General features: G+C 32.8%; 2 protein-coding genes across 4 annotated transcripts in view; one reads left to right on the forward strand and one right to left on the reverse strand.

The window, feature by feature from the left end:
• The window catches only part of RB1 (RB transcriptional corepressor 1), a 160362-nt gene that overhangs the window by 115830 nt on the left and 25376 nt on the right, over positions 1-19156 (forward strand). The gene's annotated exons all lie outside the window — the stretch shown is intronic.
• LPAR6 (lysophosphatidic acid receptor 6) lies at positions 2518-3793 on the reverse strand. The gene has a single exon (XM_081046858.1). It carries the CDS (start codon positions 3662-3664, stop codon positions 2633-2635), a length of 1032 nt encoding a protein of 343 aa, XP_080902984.1. The 5' UTR covers positions 3665-3793; the 3' UTR covers positions 2518-2632.

The raw sequence follows: 19156 nt of genomic DNA on the forward strand, positions 1-19156 counted from the left end.
TACCATTCATAAATTGTTTCTCAGCTGGGGAGATGAAGTTTGCTAATGTTCCATTCTCTATTTTCTATTCCTCAACTGAGTGACTAATTTCTTTAAATACCAATACTTGTCATTAGGATTTATATCTCAAATTTACTTTTAGAATTTTGAATGTAGAATATAAAGTCAAAACACCTTGATAAAATGCTATCATCAGTTTCTTTAAATTTTATGTGGCTATATTATATACAGTGCATATATTTTCATACATTCTTTTGGTAAATTAGTTACTTGGTTGGTATTTTCTCAGAAAAGATGATTTCTAAGTTCAGAATCAGTTATTAGGATGCTGGAAAGCTGTTTTCCACACCTTAAACATTTTCTCATCATCTGTTCCTTTGAAACGAGTTAAGGTAGAATGTAAGAGTAGTTAAATCATCTACTCTTTTATAAAGATGTTGAAAACAGTGGGCACAGCTTTTGGGAAGGAGGGTTTGGTACTGTCACTTTAAGATAACAAAAAGTAAAATTTTCAGAGTTCTATTAATACAGGTTTTCTGAGTAAAGGGGAAAGGCAAAAATCCTAGGAATATATAATTTACCTTAATATAAGAAACACTAAGAAAGTTACTTTAGTACTCCCTCATTCTGTGTAAGATTTACCCAGGATTTGAAGTTCTAAATGAGAAAACTAGTACTTGTTACATATTTCTTTGTGAAGAATCTTACACGAAGCTTTTGATTCATTTTCCTGTGACGAGAGCAACAAAATTTCACCAGTGAGTGCAGCAATTATAACTACCTGATGACTTGCTTGTATTTTAAAGTAATAGCCATGCTTTGAGATCTTGCTCACAAATCTAAGTGGAGGAAAATTCTGAGAAATCTGTTAACATTCTGCCCCTTTCCTCCATATCAGTAAGTCATTACTTGCTTTTCAACTCAAAAATACATGTTTAAAGTGCTAAATGTATTTGTTTTCCGAAGAGTGATATCAAATAAAAGTACTACAGGGTCAATTAAAGAAAATATGTGCACAGCATATACCTGTATACTTCTCTTGGAATATAAAAGACAATGCTTAATTTCTTTACTAGTTGTTTTTGTTTGTTTGTTTGTTTGTTTTTTAAGGATTTATTTTGCTTTAGGTTTATCTAAAGAAAATCATGCATCCCTAAAGAATATCCCCTACTGTTATTTTATTGAAATGGCAAATAACTATGATTCCTCTGAAATCATTGCAGCCTAAACCCAGAGAACAGCAAAAATTAAATTTAAATCTTAAGAGTATTTGTCCAAAGTTACATTCAGGACTTTAAAGATTAAGATGTAAATATCAGATAGGTTGAATGCTGGATTTAATTACATGTCTTTTTTCTCAAAAATATTCTTTTTTGGTTAACTTTGGAGAACTGCTTGAATGAAAACAAAGACATATTGGAAAAGGAAAGCTTCAGTGTAGTTGGTACAGCATGTCTAATTATAGTTCAAAGTGATACCTTTTTTATATTTAGTGAAATGAAAACGTAGTTGTACTTAATTATTTGGCCCTGTAGTTTTGCTGCTTTTTATACAAGGAACTATGTCCTTACTTCATAAATTATTTTGGCATACAGTAACATTTTGCCTACTTGAATAATATCTCAGCTATTCATTATCTGGCTTTAAATTTTCAAAAGATGGAAGGGAAGTAATACCTATATTGATTCCTTTCTCAGTGCCAAGTATTGTATTTTATTATACTATCTCACTATCCATCGGGTTTCTCTAATCTAAAATACTTAAAATACAAGTTATTTATTATGAAATAAATATACCTTTAAAATGTATCTTTAGTGGTGTTTTATTATTTAAACATTTACTTAGCAAGATAACATTTTGTTAGTTTCTTCTCAATTTTTGTTGTATATAATATATATAGATATACATATCTCTATATATCTATATATATATATCATTGTGAAATTGAGTGCTATTACAGGCAGAGAATGGGTCAAAATAGTAATTTTAAAGCATACTATTTTATAATTAGATAGCGTCTGCTTTTTATGATTTGCGTACAAAGACAAAACCCTGAATATTGTCTGTAAGTGTAACTTCTCAAGATCTTCAGTGTTACTGATTATTCTACAGACTTTATTTTTAGCTATTTTTTGAAAAATACTCCAGAAATGCTTATTTTCAAATTACTTTCCATTCTCATTTATGTTATTGTAATGTAAGAAACATGATTAGTAGTTTCAATTCAGAAAAACAAATTAGATATATGTCGAATAAAAATATTAAAATTTTAATTGTAAATCATTTGGTATAAAATTACTAAGAGCTTCAAAGAGAGTACAGATAGTCGTCACATAATTTAAATCATAGTCACTTTAGACTGAACAACGTTTTTAGGGATTTTTTTTTTAATGAAAAGTAAGGTACAAATCAAAATGGCTAAGAAAAATAAAATAGAGTGTATACACAAATAGAATACAATGCTTAACACATTGAATACTACTTTTTTTAATACTAAAAACTTTAAAATGTCCACATGCTTATTTTTTTCAGAGGTGGAGAAATAGTTGTCCAAGAAAAAAACCTTTTCACAGTTGAAGAAGCTTGGAGGTTCTGTCCCAGTGAAGTTGCAGTGGTTTTTATTTCAGGCAGCTTATATTGTAGACTCACTGTCAAACATCTTAGTTTTTAAGGTCTGTAGGTTATGTTGAATAAAGTTCTCTGTGGCTTGAACTTCAGAAAATCTGGAGTCATTTCTCCTAGACCAGTTTTTCATTTTTATTGAATTCTGAATTGTTTCTGACGTGAAGTAGTAAACTATTGGGTCAAAGCAACAGTTTGAAACAGCAATGCAGAGTGTGATTGGGTACATGGTCCTTACTGCTGCTACTGCTGAGCAATTAACAAATGTCTGTGTTCTCATAAGAGAATATAAAATAAGGTTGATATTATAAGGTACAAAACAGAAACAGAATATGACCAAATGTACAAAAATCATTTTTAAAATTTTAGTTTTGTTTATTTTGCTTCTACTTAATGTAACAGGTTTATTTAAAGTTCTTAGCACCATACTAGAACAAGTTACGTTTAAAATTAGAGGAATAAAAAATCCCACTATTTCAATAAAAATTACAATCCGTGAGAGATATGTTTTCCATGTGTCTTCTGGAAAATTTTCAAAGCAGGCTTCTGAGGTACTGTTACCCTGAGAGTGGGTAGACTGAAAAAAAACTGCTGGTGCACTTCCTCCCATCACAGTTAACCAGACAACAAAGCAAACGAGTTTTGCATTTCGTTTAGTTCTTAGAGTCCTTGACTTAAATGGATAGACGATTGCCAGAAATCGATCTACACTAATGCAGGTTAAGAACAGAATGCTTCCGTACATGTTGGTGTAAAACAGCATCACTGAAATTTTACAAAGTAAATCTCCAAATGGCCAATTCCGTGTTGTAAAGTAAAAAATCCTGAAGGGTAAAGTAAAAACAAACAGCAAGTCTGACATTGCCAAGTTAATCATGTATGTTGTAGTTTCATTTCGCATTTTGAGGGTGCAGAGGAAAATGTATATGGCAACACAGTTGGATATTAACCCAAGCACAAACACCATGCTAAACATGCACCCATACAGAGTGTACTTAAAGGAATCATCGTAGGAGCAGTTGGAACTGTTAGGGCTTACCATTGTAAAGGCAGGTCCAGCTTACAATGTTGAAGTCCTTTAGTTTGCAGCAGCCTGTTTTGGTATTCAGATTGTGGCCACTTTAAAACCTCCAATGTATTTGCGAACTCTTTGGATCTTTGGGTGGTTTTCTCAATATTTCCTTTTTCTCCAGAACCTCTAAAAGAAACATGAAATCTTTTGCTATAAAGTTTCCACTTGATTCTTCAACAGGAAGATAGTCTCATTTTCTAGTCTCCAGAAAATCTGTAAATCCAGGGTTTAGTTAACCAACGAGCAACCTTTGAAAAACGTAGTCAGTGAAGCCAGCCCATTGAATTTTAAATTTTAAAGAAGCGCTGTGTCCTGAGACAGAATAAATGTACTTGTCTGGTAAACTTCTATTTCAGTAGTCAAAATGATATTCCAAAATTAAAGTTTCTTCATGCTCCAAAATGTTTAAGCGAAAGTTGGCTGTTTTATTTTGCTTTTCAATGCAGAGTTTCAAAGACTTAAACATTCCCAGTTGGTCTTATTTACTTCTTGATCCTTTTAAATGAAGTTTTCCTTTTTGGTATTCCAGCAGTGGATCCCAGATGATGGTAAGCAGGAGTCTTTTAAAAGTTCCGAAGTAAATTCCTGAGCGTGTTAGCTCTTGCTGAAAGAGGTCTTTTCCTCTGTTGCCAGCTGTATCGTGTGATGGACTTTCTCTGAAGTAAAAAAGAAAGGCTTGCTAGCTGGATTTGTAATGTGACATCACAGGAAAAGAGGCTGGGCTTGGACAAAGAAAGGTTTCAGCCAGGTTTGTTTGCAGTTCCTTAATGTGATAATGTGTCTGCTGAGAGTACTGGTATATACCTAGAAGGCTTGCAAATGGTCACTGTTTAGCAGAAACGTCTGGCCATTAATTTTTTATGCAGAAATGCCTTCTGGGATGATGGTCACCTCTCAGGGAGTTTTCTTGCCTTTTATTTTTTCTTTCTTTCGGTAGTAAATTATAATTGAGAAAGAAAAAACAAATCAGTATTAAGCCTACTTCTTTCTTAATTGGTTTTTTGTTTGGGATCTGACTTTTTTAAAGAAATAAAATGTATATGAGTGTGTATATTTAAATTGAAAGTGATAGTATAGCATTAAAAAATGTTTAGTGACTGAAAGAAATTTAATCTTTAGGTATAAAAAGGATTCTGTTAAAAGACTGACGGTAGTTTAGCCACTCTTGGCTTCTGTTTTTCATAATTACTCCTTAAGATTTAATTTACTTTAATTGCTATGACTGTGAGTAGTTCCAATCCTGGATCTCTTTAGTGTTTGATAAACAATTTACTAACATTTTGCACTTTCCTATAAAATTGAGTTAATATTTTAGGGAACTTGCTATTTTTAAATTACCCCTGCCACTAAAAAAATATATTCAAGAATTGTTTATGTTTGGTGTGGCATTAATCTTACTTATACACAGAATGAAACTGCATCTTTTCAAAGGAATTTTATATTCATTCCCCCCAGCCCTCTACTTACCCCTCTTAATATGACGTTAACGATATATTGGAACATGGTTCAAATTTGTCTTCTTTTGAAAGCTCCTATATTTATATTTAAAGTTCACTCATTTTTTTAAAGCCCAGAGAAATTGGAAGAAGAAAGTATGTGGGATGGGGTAGTTGAATGTCGATGTTATTTCCTCCTAAAGGACTAAAGATATCACAATCTCTGGTCACAAACATGGTTTTCTTATTTTAACTTACTATTTTTCAGAAAAGGCTAGATCCAGTTGTATTTTACTGTTGTTATTTTGTAGTTTGGTTCAATTTGGGCTAAGCAATCTTCCTTTTGGTATCACTTAAAGAAATATAGGGAACTTAAGAGCAACTTAATTTTTCTTTATAAATTACTTAGCTAATTTAAATATAATATGTTGCAATAACATAATTTATACTGGTTTTGTTCCTTTTTAATTTGAGCTGCATTTTCGTGCTCCGCAACTTTTATTTGTTGATAATCACCCCTATATTGTAATCTATTTGTATTGCTTTGACTAGGAAATTTATCATCAAGTAAGACAAAAAATGAGTATTACTTAGAATCAGTAAACTTAAAACTTTAATGGGCTGAATTTCTTTGTATCTCATTGATATAGAAAAAAAGGTAGTGTATATCATGTTAGAAGTTGGAGGAAACTTTGAGAGATGAAAAGAGGAATAGTTAATTAGCTTGAATTCTCATTGGAGAACATTTTTTTGTTACAGTTTCTTAGTGATCTACTTTCAAATTGATAATCTCTTTAGTCATTAAATAATGAAATCTAAGTAGTTATATGCTCTGACTTGTTTATTTCTATTTTCATTTTGAATATGGCATTTTCTCAAACAAAGAATTAAAATTCTACATTGGACTATTCTTCCACATATTAATGTTGTTATTCACTTGGCTTCTTACTCACTTAACTGTTTGTTTGTAGTTTTATCATGCGTGAGTTATTGGTGCTTAAAAAGCGATAGATCCCTATTGAAGTAAGCTTTTTGTTATCAGTATATTATTATATGTTTATATTTCTAACTCTTGCACAATGCTTGACCCTTAGTAGATACTCACCTGTTTGCTGGTGTATAAACCGTATCAATAAACTTGAATTTTGTTAAAGTTGTTTCTACTGAGGAAGAACAAGAGCAGAGGGGCTGTTTCAACGAGGAAGATCATTGAATGCTGGATTTTTTTGAGATATTTAATTTGACTTCTAATTAAGGAACCAAAGTAAAGTTAGATACCTTGAAAAAATTTTAAGTTAATATTTGAAAAATAAAGAGTAGCTACTTACAAAGGGAGCTAAATAAATAAAAGGAATGGAGTATATTTAATAGGTCCTTTTTTGTTCGGTAGACTCAGACCAAACTGTTATTTTAATGCAGGTTTTGTACTCTTCTGAAAGTTAAGTCTGTGAATCAACTTATTCCTTGTATGGGATTTTTTTAGGGGGTAAAATAACATGTATAACAGATTTAAATTTAGTGAATCTCATTATGCAATTCATTACTTTTCATATTTTACTTGCATCAAGAAACCAGGTAAATAATCATCTAGTCCATAAAGTAGATGTTTTATTAATCATCACAGTAATGGTATAAATCATTTAGTTGTACAACTAATTTTTATCGGTTTTAGAGAGGGTAGTATTCTATTAACCATTAGAAGTTTTAGGATTTGGGTAACTTCTGAGTTCTTGACTAAATTTCTGCTACAATTGTGGCTTTGAAGCAGCAAGAAATCTGATTTTTCATGTTTGATTTAAAATAGGCTCATAATGATATTTGTCAAATGAATAAATAAACCTTTATTGAACACCCACTTTAAACAAATGTGTAAACTGGGCTCTTCAGCCATTCTTCCTTTTTCTTCTTTTTCATACTGGTCATTTCTAGCTTTGATAGTTTATCAGTTTTACCTTGCCCCCCCTTTATTCTCACTGCCACCCTTTTGGACTAAACCTGTTTGCTGTTATCTATATAGTTTTTGTAATATCTTGTTTTCTTATTTCTGGTCCTACCCTCTTCCAGTTTCCTCCTGTCAGAATTGTCACAGATCAACTTGAATGAATCAACTAATTATTTATTTATTTATACACTTTCTTGCATTCAAAACAAATTTAAAGCAGATTATACTTTTAAAACTGTCAAAACGGATGAAAGTAAACATTTAAGATTTTAGCATTTTATGATATGTATTTACATATCATAAAGCATTTTATGATATGTATTTACATATCAAAAATTTTACAAGTTTTAAAAGAAAGTGTGGAATAGTGAAACATTTTAAATGTGAAACTATTTTAAACATTCACATTCACTATTCTAAAAATTACTTATTTTGAACACGTAAATGTTTCCAAAAAGAAAAAAATAAAATCTTATAATACAAATTCACAGCAGCTTAATAAAAGAATAAAATCCAGGTGCTAGGGGGGGAAGAGAAGGTTGTGAAGGGCATTGTGTGAAATAATGTTATAAAAATCTAGGCTAAGGGAAGCTGCTTCATTTGACACAAAGCAAAAAAGGAAAACATAAAGGACTATGTAGTTTTCATTTAATGAAGGAAAACATTCCTGAGTGTCAAGGGGAAAGCTTTCCTTTATCTCAGAAATTGTGAATCTTTACACATGAACCATTCAATGGCCCCCACAGATTGTTTTCTACTGGCAGGACGTTTGCCTTTTCCTGTTGGGTCTCAATTCAAGAAAAGCACCCAATGTCAAATTGTGGTTCTGAGAAAACATATATTTGTTGGTAGATCAATATAATATAGTCCAATTATATGTGGTAATTTGGTTTAATGTTGGGGCAAGTTTGACAGTATAGTGCAGAGAGGATCTCTACATGAGGACCTTGAAATCTCTGAAGTCCCTGTCATACATATTCCCACAAGGATTCAGTCCATGGCCTGATGTGATTGTCAAATAGGATGTGACTGAAAACAGGTAAGAAGCCACAGATCTAAAGAAATGAAGGATTGGCAGATCCTGCAGCTATTCCTCTGAAATATCTGGAAATTTCTGAAATATTTTGAAACTTTTTTCTGGATAAATTAGAAGGAGTCTAGACTATTAGTTGCTAGTGCAGATCCTTACAAATGCAGTAAAAGAATTGTGTACATAGGCAACAAATGTAAATCTGTAATTTTTTTTTTTAAATAGAGAAGTATGAAAGTCTTGTGTAAAGAGCACAGGTAGATCAGAGACGCTTAATATACAATCACATGACCTTTCTAAGATTCTGGCTTGGCTATAAAATGAGGGAGTTGGACTGCTCAAAGGTCCCTTCCTGCTTCTGTGTCTGATTCTGATTCTTTGAATAGTCTGAATACTTAAGCTGCTGGGTTGGGTTTTTTCACTCTTAGGTATAACAAATCAGTGAGTCACTTTTCATTATTTACATTTAAGGATTTTAATTTTGAAACCAAGTTGTACAAGAAGTATTCTTTGTTTAAGCCAGGAGTCTCATAAGAAGAATTTTGTTAATATTTTGTTATACTATAAAGATTAAACATTTTAAAAAGCTTTTCATTTATATTTCTATAGCACGCTTCTTTAAAACACCTTTCCTTTCCAAAAAACAAATAGGATACCATGTTCTTTCACTGTAAAATTTGTCAGAGAGGAATTAATTAAAACCTTGTTCTCTCATTAAAAGCTTTGATTGCCATGATTGGAGTTGTACCAAAAATAACATTGAGAATATAAGATACTAAGTACCCAGCCCAATTCCTTGTACGTTTGTCAAATTAAAGAATTCAATTCAGTAAATGCATAGTGAGCTGAAAGTAGAATTCTAGTTTTGTAGTCAAGTTTTCCCACTATAACAGATATCTTCCAATCTTTTTTTAAAATTGTTGACATAAAATAGGAACCTTGGTTCATTAGGTGCCTGTTAAGCAAACAAAAATTTTGTTTTTAGATGTGTACGCTATATAGACATTGTTTGAAACACTAAATTCTAAAATTATATAAATTTAACTTAACCTTTTAGAGGTTTCCATTTTTCTTTAGATTAAAAGCATACTGCAACTTTGCTTCGTTTTTAGCTTCATCTTTAGTGATTAAAGAAAAATGGTTGGAATTGGAAAAAGCACTGTGCCAGGTTTTATACAGAAGAAGGAAATACTTGTGCTTCTTTCAAGTAATTAGAACAAGGGTTTTCTGTGAATAATAAATTTAACATTTTTCCACCAGTGTTTATTGTCAGAAATCCAGGGAGTCTTCATTTTATTTCAGTAGTCATTTACTGACTTTACCCATTCCTGAGGGGTAGAGATAGGGAAGGATTGCTCTTTCAGCATGCTTCTCGAAAGCTAAATGCTTGTGTCTAGAAAGCTACTATTTAATACACCCAAATTCTTTAGTTCCCAATAATGAAGTTTTATGCATATTAACAGTTAAGCATATTTGTTCCCAAATTTATGTTTGCAGCTTATACGTGTTATAAAATACAAGGGCAAAAAGGTTATTTTTAGGAAAACCAAGTTCAGTGCTTTGGGATAACTTAGAGGGAAGTTGCTAACAATATGTCATTGAGTTAGATGTGTACATACTTCTGTTAAAGATTCACAGGAAATGCCGTAAAAAGCTAAAAAGATTAATTCTGTAGTTAAGATTGCTTTGTAAATGTCTATATGTCCGCTACACATAGTGGAAATAATAAACACACTTTTCTGGTGTGGGTTTACAGAAGAAAAATAACTTGGAACCCTACTCAAAAAAGAACCTTGACCCTACATAGAGTTTTTAATAAATATACATTTTATATTTTTAAAACTCAAGTAACATGTTTTTAAAAATATGTGTATAATTTTAAAAAGGTTTCCTATTAGTTGTTTTGATTAAGTGGTGACAGTCTCATCAAATAAGACAACTCCTGTGTCAGCACAATCAATTGGAAAATGTGATGGAAAACAAGATTCAATTTAGAACAGCAAATAGTATAAAATACCTGAAGAATAAAATAGGAAAAATCATGATCTAGATGAAAATAAAAGACCCCAAATTTTAATAAAGGCCATAAAATAATACTTGAATATATCTCTATGTGTGTGTTTGTATAACCCAGCAATTTATTTTTAAGAAAATTTCCTTTCCCTACCCATTTGTATCCCTGTCAGTAGTACCTATTTCCCCACACCCTCACCTAAACCAGTTATTACCAGACCCTTTTTAAATTAATAGATCAAAAGTAGTATCTTATTTAATTTGCATTTCTTAATTAGAGTAAAGTTGAGCCCAGAAATAGACCAAGAACCTAGGAGGAGCATAATATAAGGTAATATAGCCCTTCAAATCAGTGGAGAAAGAAAAATATGGATAATTCAATAAATGCCAGTGGATCATCAGGGTAACAGTTTGAAACAAAAGTGTACTTAAAATTACTCTTTAAAACCAAAATAAAAGGCTAGATCAAGAATTTAAACGTATAAAAATGACTTCATTAAAAGCAAAGACTCCATAAAATTTCAGTGGGAAAAAATGAGTGTACTTAAAAATGGTAGAGTATTGAAGGTTTTCTAAGTATTGTGTGTGAAGTCTGCAGTTTTCAAAAAAAGATGCATTTGACTAAATTTTACTTTATTGCAAGAAGCACCATAAACAAAGGAAATGTCAATGTATCATATTGCACTTTCTATAATAGTTAAATGCCAGTTTTTTATAGAAATGTATTAAAATAAAATTAATAAAAATTAACACCTATTCAAAAAAAATGGGAACAGGATCTGAACAAGCATATCATATTTTTCTTTTCACTCAGTTTTAGATACCCAAATTAATATTTTTATTTTTAAAGTTTTGGTCTTCAAAATAAAAATGAATAGGCATTTTGATTAAATTTCGTTTTTTTTTCTTTTTTACAAATGGCAAATTTTAAAGATCTCGGTCTATGAACATTATTAAAATTACACTTAAAAGCAGAAACACATTTGACTTTAAGCATTTGTGCAGATGTTTTGCTCTTAACCCAACTAGAATTCAAAGAAAGAAACTGACTCTTTAACAGATACTGATGATACTCAAAGGTATATGAATAAGATTATTAATAAGATTCTAAGCCGTAGTAATCCATTCCCAGAACAAAATTTCCACAGTCACTTTTTCATTAGTTTGTTAGTGTGATCATTTTAATCAACTAATTTCACATTCTTGAGATGCTACCACTGCTGCCTCAAAAAGGTGAGAAACAAAAGACCGGAAGGACTGACTTTTGTTGCCCTTCTTTAAAGCCCAGCGTTTTGTTGTTATAAACAAAAGTGTGAATTGTTTCAACCTGACCAAGGAAAAAAGGTAGCTGGATTATTGTCCTGGTTATACAGGTAGGGAAATAGGATAGGAGCATTGCAAATTTTTTCCTGCTTATGTTATCATTTTCTCTGGGTATGCTGATACTTATTTGTTTATTCAATAGCAAATATTTACTGAATGCCAGCTGTGTGCCACGTGCTCCTGTAGGTGCTGGGAATAAAGCAGTGAATAAACAATCCCTGAGTTTATTTAGGGGAAACAAGCAATCAATAAATAAAGTTAATACAGTGGATCATGTGGTGATAAGTTCTCTGAAGAAAAATACATTTAGGAGGAAAAGGGGGATGTTCTAGATAGGGAGTTCTAAGAAGGACTTACTGATAAGGGGACATTTGAACAGAGTCTTGAAAGAAGTGAAGAAATGGATCATGTGGATAACTCAGGGAATTAACCTTTAAGTGATAAACAGTCTTTAAAAAGGTCTTCTCCAATCTGTATTTCCAGCCACATCTTCTATAACTTCACTCACCGGGTTCATGTCCCCATGATTTTCATGGCAACTGGAAATTCCTAAATAGTGTTTCAGTTTGATGAAATTCTCCATGTTTACTTCTGATTTTTGTTTTGCATGACACCTCAGAAACTAGGAATTTTGTTTTGTTTTTATTCTTGGCTACTTGCCTGTTCTTCAAGCTAAACACTCATAGTACCTGTCGTTCATTAAAAAGGAGCCCCAGGTCAATAGTTCCATTTCAAGTCAGATCCTACCCTGACTTCTATCTCCCTTTACAGTTACTAGGTTTGTCTTTTACTCCTTGATGCTTTGGCTAGTACTCTGTTACCTCAAGGACTGACTGTTCCTCTCCTGAGTTCAGTTTTCCTGATAGCAGTGACATCTGAACCATCTATATCAACTGACTTACTTGACTTCCGTTAATCATCTGTCTTACATATCTTGAATAAGCATCGAGGATCTGTACGGTACTTACAACCCCCTTGTCTTTTCTCCATGATAACATAGTATCCTCATTTTGGATCTACCTCCATATTTTTGCCAATGTATCTGTCCTTTTAAAGAGTCAAATTTCAGCCTTATTCTCATGTTCTGACATGACCATTACCCAGCCATACTGCTATCTGGAACCATGACTTCACTGTTCTCTGACCCAACTCTGCTAACTTTCTAAGCGCATACGATGACATCATTCTATAAGTTTTGTTTTCAAAATTTTTTTTCTAGGAATAATTTTTTTTATTTCAGATGTAAGAGAGACATTATTAAGGCTCTTAAAATAACAATAAGAGAAAGAAAGAAATTATAAGGAAAAAGATAATGTAACTCTACTATAATAAATCAACTGTTTATAATTTTCCAGGTTTTTAAAATATGTTTTTCTATAGATACAATTGATGTAACATTATATTAGTGTCAGGCATACATTGTAATGATTCAATATTTGTATATATTGCAAAATGATCACCACATTAAGTATAGTTAATATCGACTACCGTACGTAGTTACAACATTTTTTTCTTGTGATGAGAACTTTTAAGTTTACTTTTAGCAACTTTCAAATAGACAATACAGTATTTTTAACTATAGTCACCATGCCGTGTATTACATCCTCAGGACTTACAACTGGAAGTTTACACCTTTTAGACTCCCTTCACCCATTTTGAGTACTCCCCACCCCCTGCCTCTGGCATCCACCAGTCTGTTCTCTGTATGTATGAGCTCTCATTTGTTTGTTTTTATTCCACATATAAGTGGGATCACACACATTTGTCTTTCTCTGTTTGGCTTATTTCACTTAGTGTAATGCCTGCATGTTCCTTCCATGTTGCTTCAAATAACATAGTCTCCTTTTTATGGCTGAGTAATATTTGTGTGTGTGTGTGTGTGTGTGTGTGTGTGTGTGTGTGTATGTGTGCGCTCGCGCCACATTTTCTTTATTCATCCATCTATTGACATTTAGGTTCTGGGTTTAAGTTTTTGCTGTTATGTTTACATAGTTGAAATCAGAGAATATCTTTAAGGTTTGGAAGGAAACACTGATTTTTCTTTTTATGTGCTCTTAGGTAAGAACACTTTCTACTGTATCTTTTAAATTGTCTTAACATAAATTTCTCAAAGTGATTTTAGCCACCATCCATTCTAAACAATATGAAAAATTAAGTTAATTTCTGACATGATTATACATGTAAACCACTGAAGCCTCAGTATCTTCTATTATGACATATCTAAAATGTAAAAACCGTTCGGAATAGATTAACTTTAGACTTTAATCTTTTTTTTTGAAAAACGCATATGATCTTTTCTGTTTGGAAAAATGCAGTTAGGTTAATTAGAAAACAGGAAAATGTACTTTGATGTTTTAAAACATTTAAAGTCACTTTACACTACTTTGTAAATTTAAAAACAGTCTTTGTTCAGAAGCAATAACATTCTTCGCTAAGATGTATAGTGTCTGAAAGAGAGAGTTGAGAACCTGCTGCCTTCCTTCGTAATATAGAGAGGGCTTTTTCGAGGACTTCCTCAAATACCTGCTGAAGATGAATCTGGCAAACATTTTCTTTGGAGAATTTCTGCCACTAAATAAGCCTTAAACAAGTACGCTACAGAGGATAGACTTATTTAAACTAAACCATTTAAAATTCTAGTCAGAAAACACTATCAAATCCTATGATAAGAACTTAATTCGTATTTGATAGAACTGTTTCAACTGTTAATGAAAATGCAGTCTTTCCCTTTAGTAGAAATGCTCTACATGATAAAACGATGTCTTGGAAATTTTGCAGCTGAATTAGAGAAATGGATAGTTTGGCTTGTTCAGATGTGTTCCATTCATCAGCTTTGAATTAGTTTCTTCTTGAGGAGGAGCATATCTTAAAACTTTTGTTTTCCTTCCCTCAATATTTGTTTAAGTGTTACATGAAAATATGTTTTTAAAATATTGATAATTAGAAGAAATCATTTCTTCAGTAATAACCTTGCATTTGATCATATTATAAATTGAAACTTTAAAGGTTTAGTTAGAAGTCTAAGTATATCTATTTTGGGATTCAGTCTTAATAATGAAAAGGGAGATTTTTTGTTTGTGTATTTATTTATTTTTACAGCTTATTTCACGATTCCAGCAATGTCTGGAAATAGCAGTAATCATTTGCTTCAGGTATTTTTACCCTACAAGCCCAAGATTCCTGACATTCCCTTCCCCCAGCAGGAGGCTTGGAGCAGCAAATGGAACCAGCAGAAAGAACCCAGCCACAGCAGGCAACCTGGCCTGAGACTCCCCATCGCTGCCCAGAAACAGCAGGGCTGTGGAGGGACACCAGTAGGGAGACTCCACCATTACCTCCCCTTTTACCTTCCCCTTCCTCCGCCCCACCCCAGCTAAGAGGCACCTCACAGCCTGGCCTGAGAATAATGTGTAGGTTCATTTATCCACCCCCACAGTCAAGATACTAAATAGTTCCATCATATAAGCAACTACACCCACATCCCTCCAGCCCCCCCATACCTGTCCCTAATCCCTGGCCCTATTTACGTCCCCTCTGTTTCTAAAATTTTGTTATTTCAAAATGGATTCAAAATGGAATCAAACAGGCTTAATCATTTAGGATTTTTTTTTCTCACTCAGCATAATAATTCTCTGGAGATTCATTTAAGATATTGCATGTATCAATGGTTCATACCTTTTTATTGATGACTAATATCTCATAGCATGAATGTACTATAGTTTTCTTTAAACATACACTTCCTGGAGAATATCTAATTGGATTGAAGTTTTTTAACCACTGGGTCTTCATAGTTCTTTATGTATTCGGTATACGCCTACTAGTCTTTTGTTGAGTACACGGTTTGCAAATAATTTCTTCTAGTAGCTTTGTTTTACATCCTCTTCACATTGTCTTTCTCATAGCAGAAGTTTTTAATTTTAATGACGTCCAGTTTTATCAATTTTTCCTTTTATGGGTAGTCCTTTGGTGTCACATCTAAAAACTCTAGATTTTCATTATGCTTTTTAAAAAATAGTTTTATAGCTTCACTTTTTATATTTTAGTCCATGATCTATTTTCAGTTTATTTTTGTACAAAGTTTGAGATTTAAATCAAGGTTGTTTTTTGTTGTTTTTTTTTTGCCTATGGATAGTCAGTTGTTCCAGCATCAAACCTATCCTTTTTCCATTAATTTACTTTTGCACTTTGTCAAAAAGGGAACAAAGAATAGGTGGAACAAATAGATGTAGGATTTAAATTAACCATATAAATAATTGCATTAAATGTAACTGGTATAAGCACCTCAATTAAAAGGCAGAGATTGTCAGACTGGGGGAAAAAAGCGAGATCCAACTATGCTATCTATAATAAACCAATTTTAAACGTAAAGATGTAAATATGTTAAAAGTAAATGCATGAATCAGAAAATTAGGTGCCTAGATGGAACTGTGGATAATTGTAAGGTCTGTATTGTGGTGATTAGATGGTTAATAACAGTTAACCAAAGAGGATACTGAAAGAGTCATAGCTGATTGGTGATGAGGGTAATGAATTCATGTTAATATGACCATGTTAGTATTTGAGATGTTTGCCATATATACATGTGGACATCTGAGGTATCAAGTTGGAAATGGTGGATCTGTAACTTGAAAGAGTAGTTGTGGTCAGAAATGTAGATTTAGGTGTAACATAGATATAATTAAAGCCATGATGGTGGCTCAACCAGCATATATATTGGCAAAAGGATCTGGAGGAATGGCAATATTAAAGAAGTAATTAAATTAATGGGAAAGAACTATCAAAAAGGTCAAGGCATGTCCCACATTTTCTATTCTAGTTTCTATTTGCAAGGCAAAATGATCTTATCATGATTTGGCTTAGGATAGTGCAAAAACATTTCCTGTAATGTAGATCCAATAATATTCCTTAAAATACTCAGAAAACAATAGCAACTCCTGTCTTCCGCTTCTTCTATTGTTAATATTTCTACCAGCACTGGAGACCTTGTACTTACTTGGATAATCAGAATTTCTTTTAGGAACACTTTGACTTAATAGCTGTTAAGTCCTTTACTGTCTAATGTGTGCTTTAGAAATGTATGTTAATTATGAAAACTGTGGAGTAGACTTACAGCTTCTACTCTTTCTGTCCATATTACTTATTTGGTGGGATTTATACTAATCTTGCTGACTTCACAAAATTAGGTGGCAAAACAGAGTGAAGTATTGTCCAAAGAGTGAGTATGCTACAGTTAATTTAAGTAGTTTCATAATGGCGTGAGATCGCTTGCCTGAGTCCAAGAGAAAATTGCTGTCTGAATCCTGGATGGAAATAATGCTACAGAGATGAATAATACATTTTTGAAAGTTAAATATTCCATTAAATCTTTAATTTACAGTTAAAAAAAATATCAGTTGCTGTATTAGTAATCTATTTCTGTGTAAGAAGTTACCCCAAAACTTAGCAACTTAAAACAGCTAACGTTAATTATCTCTCCCCATTTCTGTGGGTCAGGACTCTGGGAGTGGCTTAGCTGCATGGTTTTGGCTCTGGTTCTCTCAGGAGAGATCCTCAGGTTGTCAATCAAGGTTGTAGTCAGTTTAAGGCATGACTGGAATTGGAGAATCTGCTTCCAGGTTCACTCATGTGGATGTTGGCAGCCCTCACTTCTTCACTGGCTCTTGTTGGCCAGAAGCTTCATTTGTTTGCCACATGAACCTCTCCATAGACTGCTCACTCCATGGCAGCTGCTTTCCCCAGAGCAAGAGATCCTAGAGAGAGAAAGTGCCTAAGGCGGAAACTGCAAGTTTTTTATAAGCTAATCTCAGAAGTGACATGCCATTACTTTTGCTGTATGCTATGACCACACAGACCAACCCTGGTATAATGCAGGAGGGTGTAAATACCCAGTGGCAGGGATTATTGCAGTTATCTTGGAGGCCAGCTGCCACAGTAGATGTTTAGTGTCAATTGGAGAGAGAATTATATCATCAGTTTTCTTCTTTGTGCTTTGCTGTATTTAATTTAACCCATGATATGGCTATGTCATATCACATTCGAGAAAAACTTATTGAGTGTCCATTATATGGGAGGCACTGGGATTAGAACTCTCTAAGTCCTACCTGGACTCTTATTCAACCTGCTTAAAATTCTTCATTGAATTCATCTCTTGCTGTTTCCTTGCTATGGAGTCTGTGTTCTAGCTTTATGGAACTAATTATTTCTGTCTTAAGAGTTTATGTCCCAGGGGTGGTTTTGAGCATTTTGCACTTATCATCTCATTTAATTGTCAGAACAATCCTATGAGGATTACAAGTGAGTTGTGTTCTCCAGCTTATTTCACTTCATTTTTAGGACTCAACTCAGGCTTAACCTCTTCCAGGAAGTTTTCCCTAATTTGGATTAGGTACCTGTCTCTTGATTTCTGTGGCACCCTGTGCAATTTACCACTCTGTACTGCGATTTTTAAATTCTTTCCTTCATTAGATTAGAAACTGTAACATGGGGGTGAAAAGATAAGGCTTTGCGGCCAAAAAGCTTGGGATCAAATCCTGGATCCACCACTTACTAACTGTGACTTTGGGCAGTGTATTCTTTGCTTACCTTTCTTCACTTTTAAATTAACATTTAAAAAATAGTACTTTCCTCCTAGAGTTTATTGTGAGAATGAAGTATAAAGTGCTTGGTGCTCTGCTTGGCACTCAATAATGTTACCAGTAAACTCTTTGAGGACAGAACTGATTGATGATTATGTGCCATGTGCATACTAAACCTCTGTGTAAATTATTTTATTCTCACAACAGCCCTATGTGGGTAGGTACAGTCTTCTTAGCATTTCTAGTGCTTGTCACAGAATGTATTTGTTGAATGGATGAGTGAATGAAAAATAGATGGAATTGTGGGGCATGGAGCAATTTGTAGGAGAATACAACAACATGGAAACACAGTTAAAAGAATGACAATAAGCAAGAAGTTTTAAGGAGAAAATGAGCAAATGAACATGACTTATAAGTAGTGTAGTAGCTAACACCACACATTCTAGAAACAGGCAGAGTTGGGTTTGAATCCCTGCTCAACCATTTATTAGCTGTATCATATGGGATAAATTTCTTACGTGCTTCAGAGTCTTTATCTGTAAAGTGGGGATAATAGTATCTATATTATAGACTTATTATAAGGATTAAATGAAAATAGTGTATGTAAAATATATAGCCTAGAAACTGGCATACAATAGATGTTCAATAAGCATTAACTAGTACTGTTATTAAATTGAAAGAATCATGAAGACAGAATTTTGATAGTGAAGGAAATAAAATAGGATTGATTATGAAGTATGTGGTATTGACTTTGAATCATTAATCACAGTTATCAAGATCAGCATGATAGAAGGATCACAGTTGTATATAGTACAGTACCCTTGCTAATCAACATGCAGTTTTTGCTGTGGTCTGATGTAAAGGGAAAAATTAGTTCTCATAAACTAAAGTTAATGAAATGTTTCTAATATTATGTCTTCTTACTCTGTCATCACTTTTGCCCAAATGCTGGGAAAATGAGAACCAAAAGTCTTCTGGTTATTGCCCATGTTATGATTTATGGAATTTCTGAATTTCACAATAAAGGCTGTACTTTTTACATTTGACTGACTTCAAATTTTCCTGGCTTATTAGTATTCTCAAAAATAAAATTTGGGAACTGGTTGAAAAGATGTCTTTTGAAACCTAAAAAAAATGCAATTG

The sequence above is a fragment of the Rhinolophus hipposideros genome (assembly GCF_964194185.1).
Source record: "Rhinolophus hipposideros genome assembly, chromosome: 4".
Taxonomy (NCBI): domain Eukaryota; kingdom Metazoa; phylum Chordata; class Mammalia; order Chiroptera; family Rhinolophidae; genus Rhinolophus; species Rhinolophus hipposideros.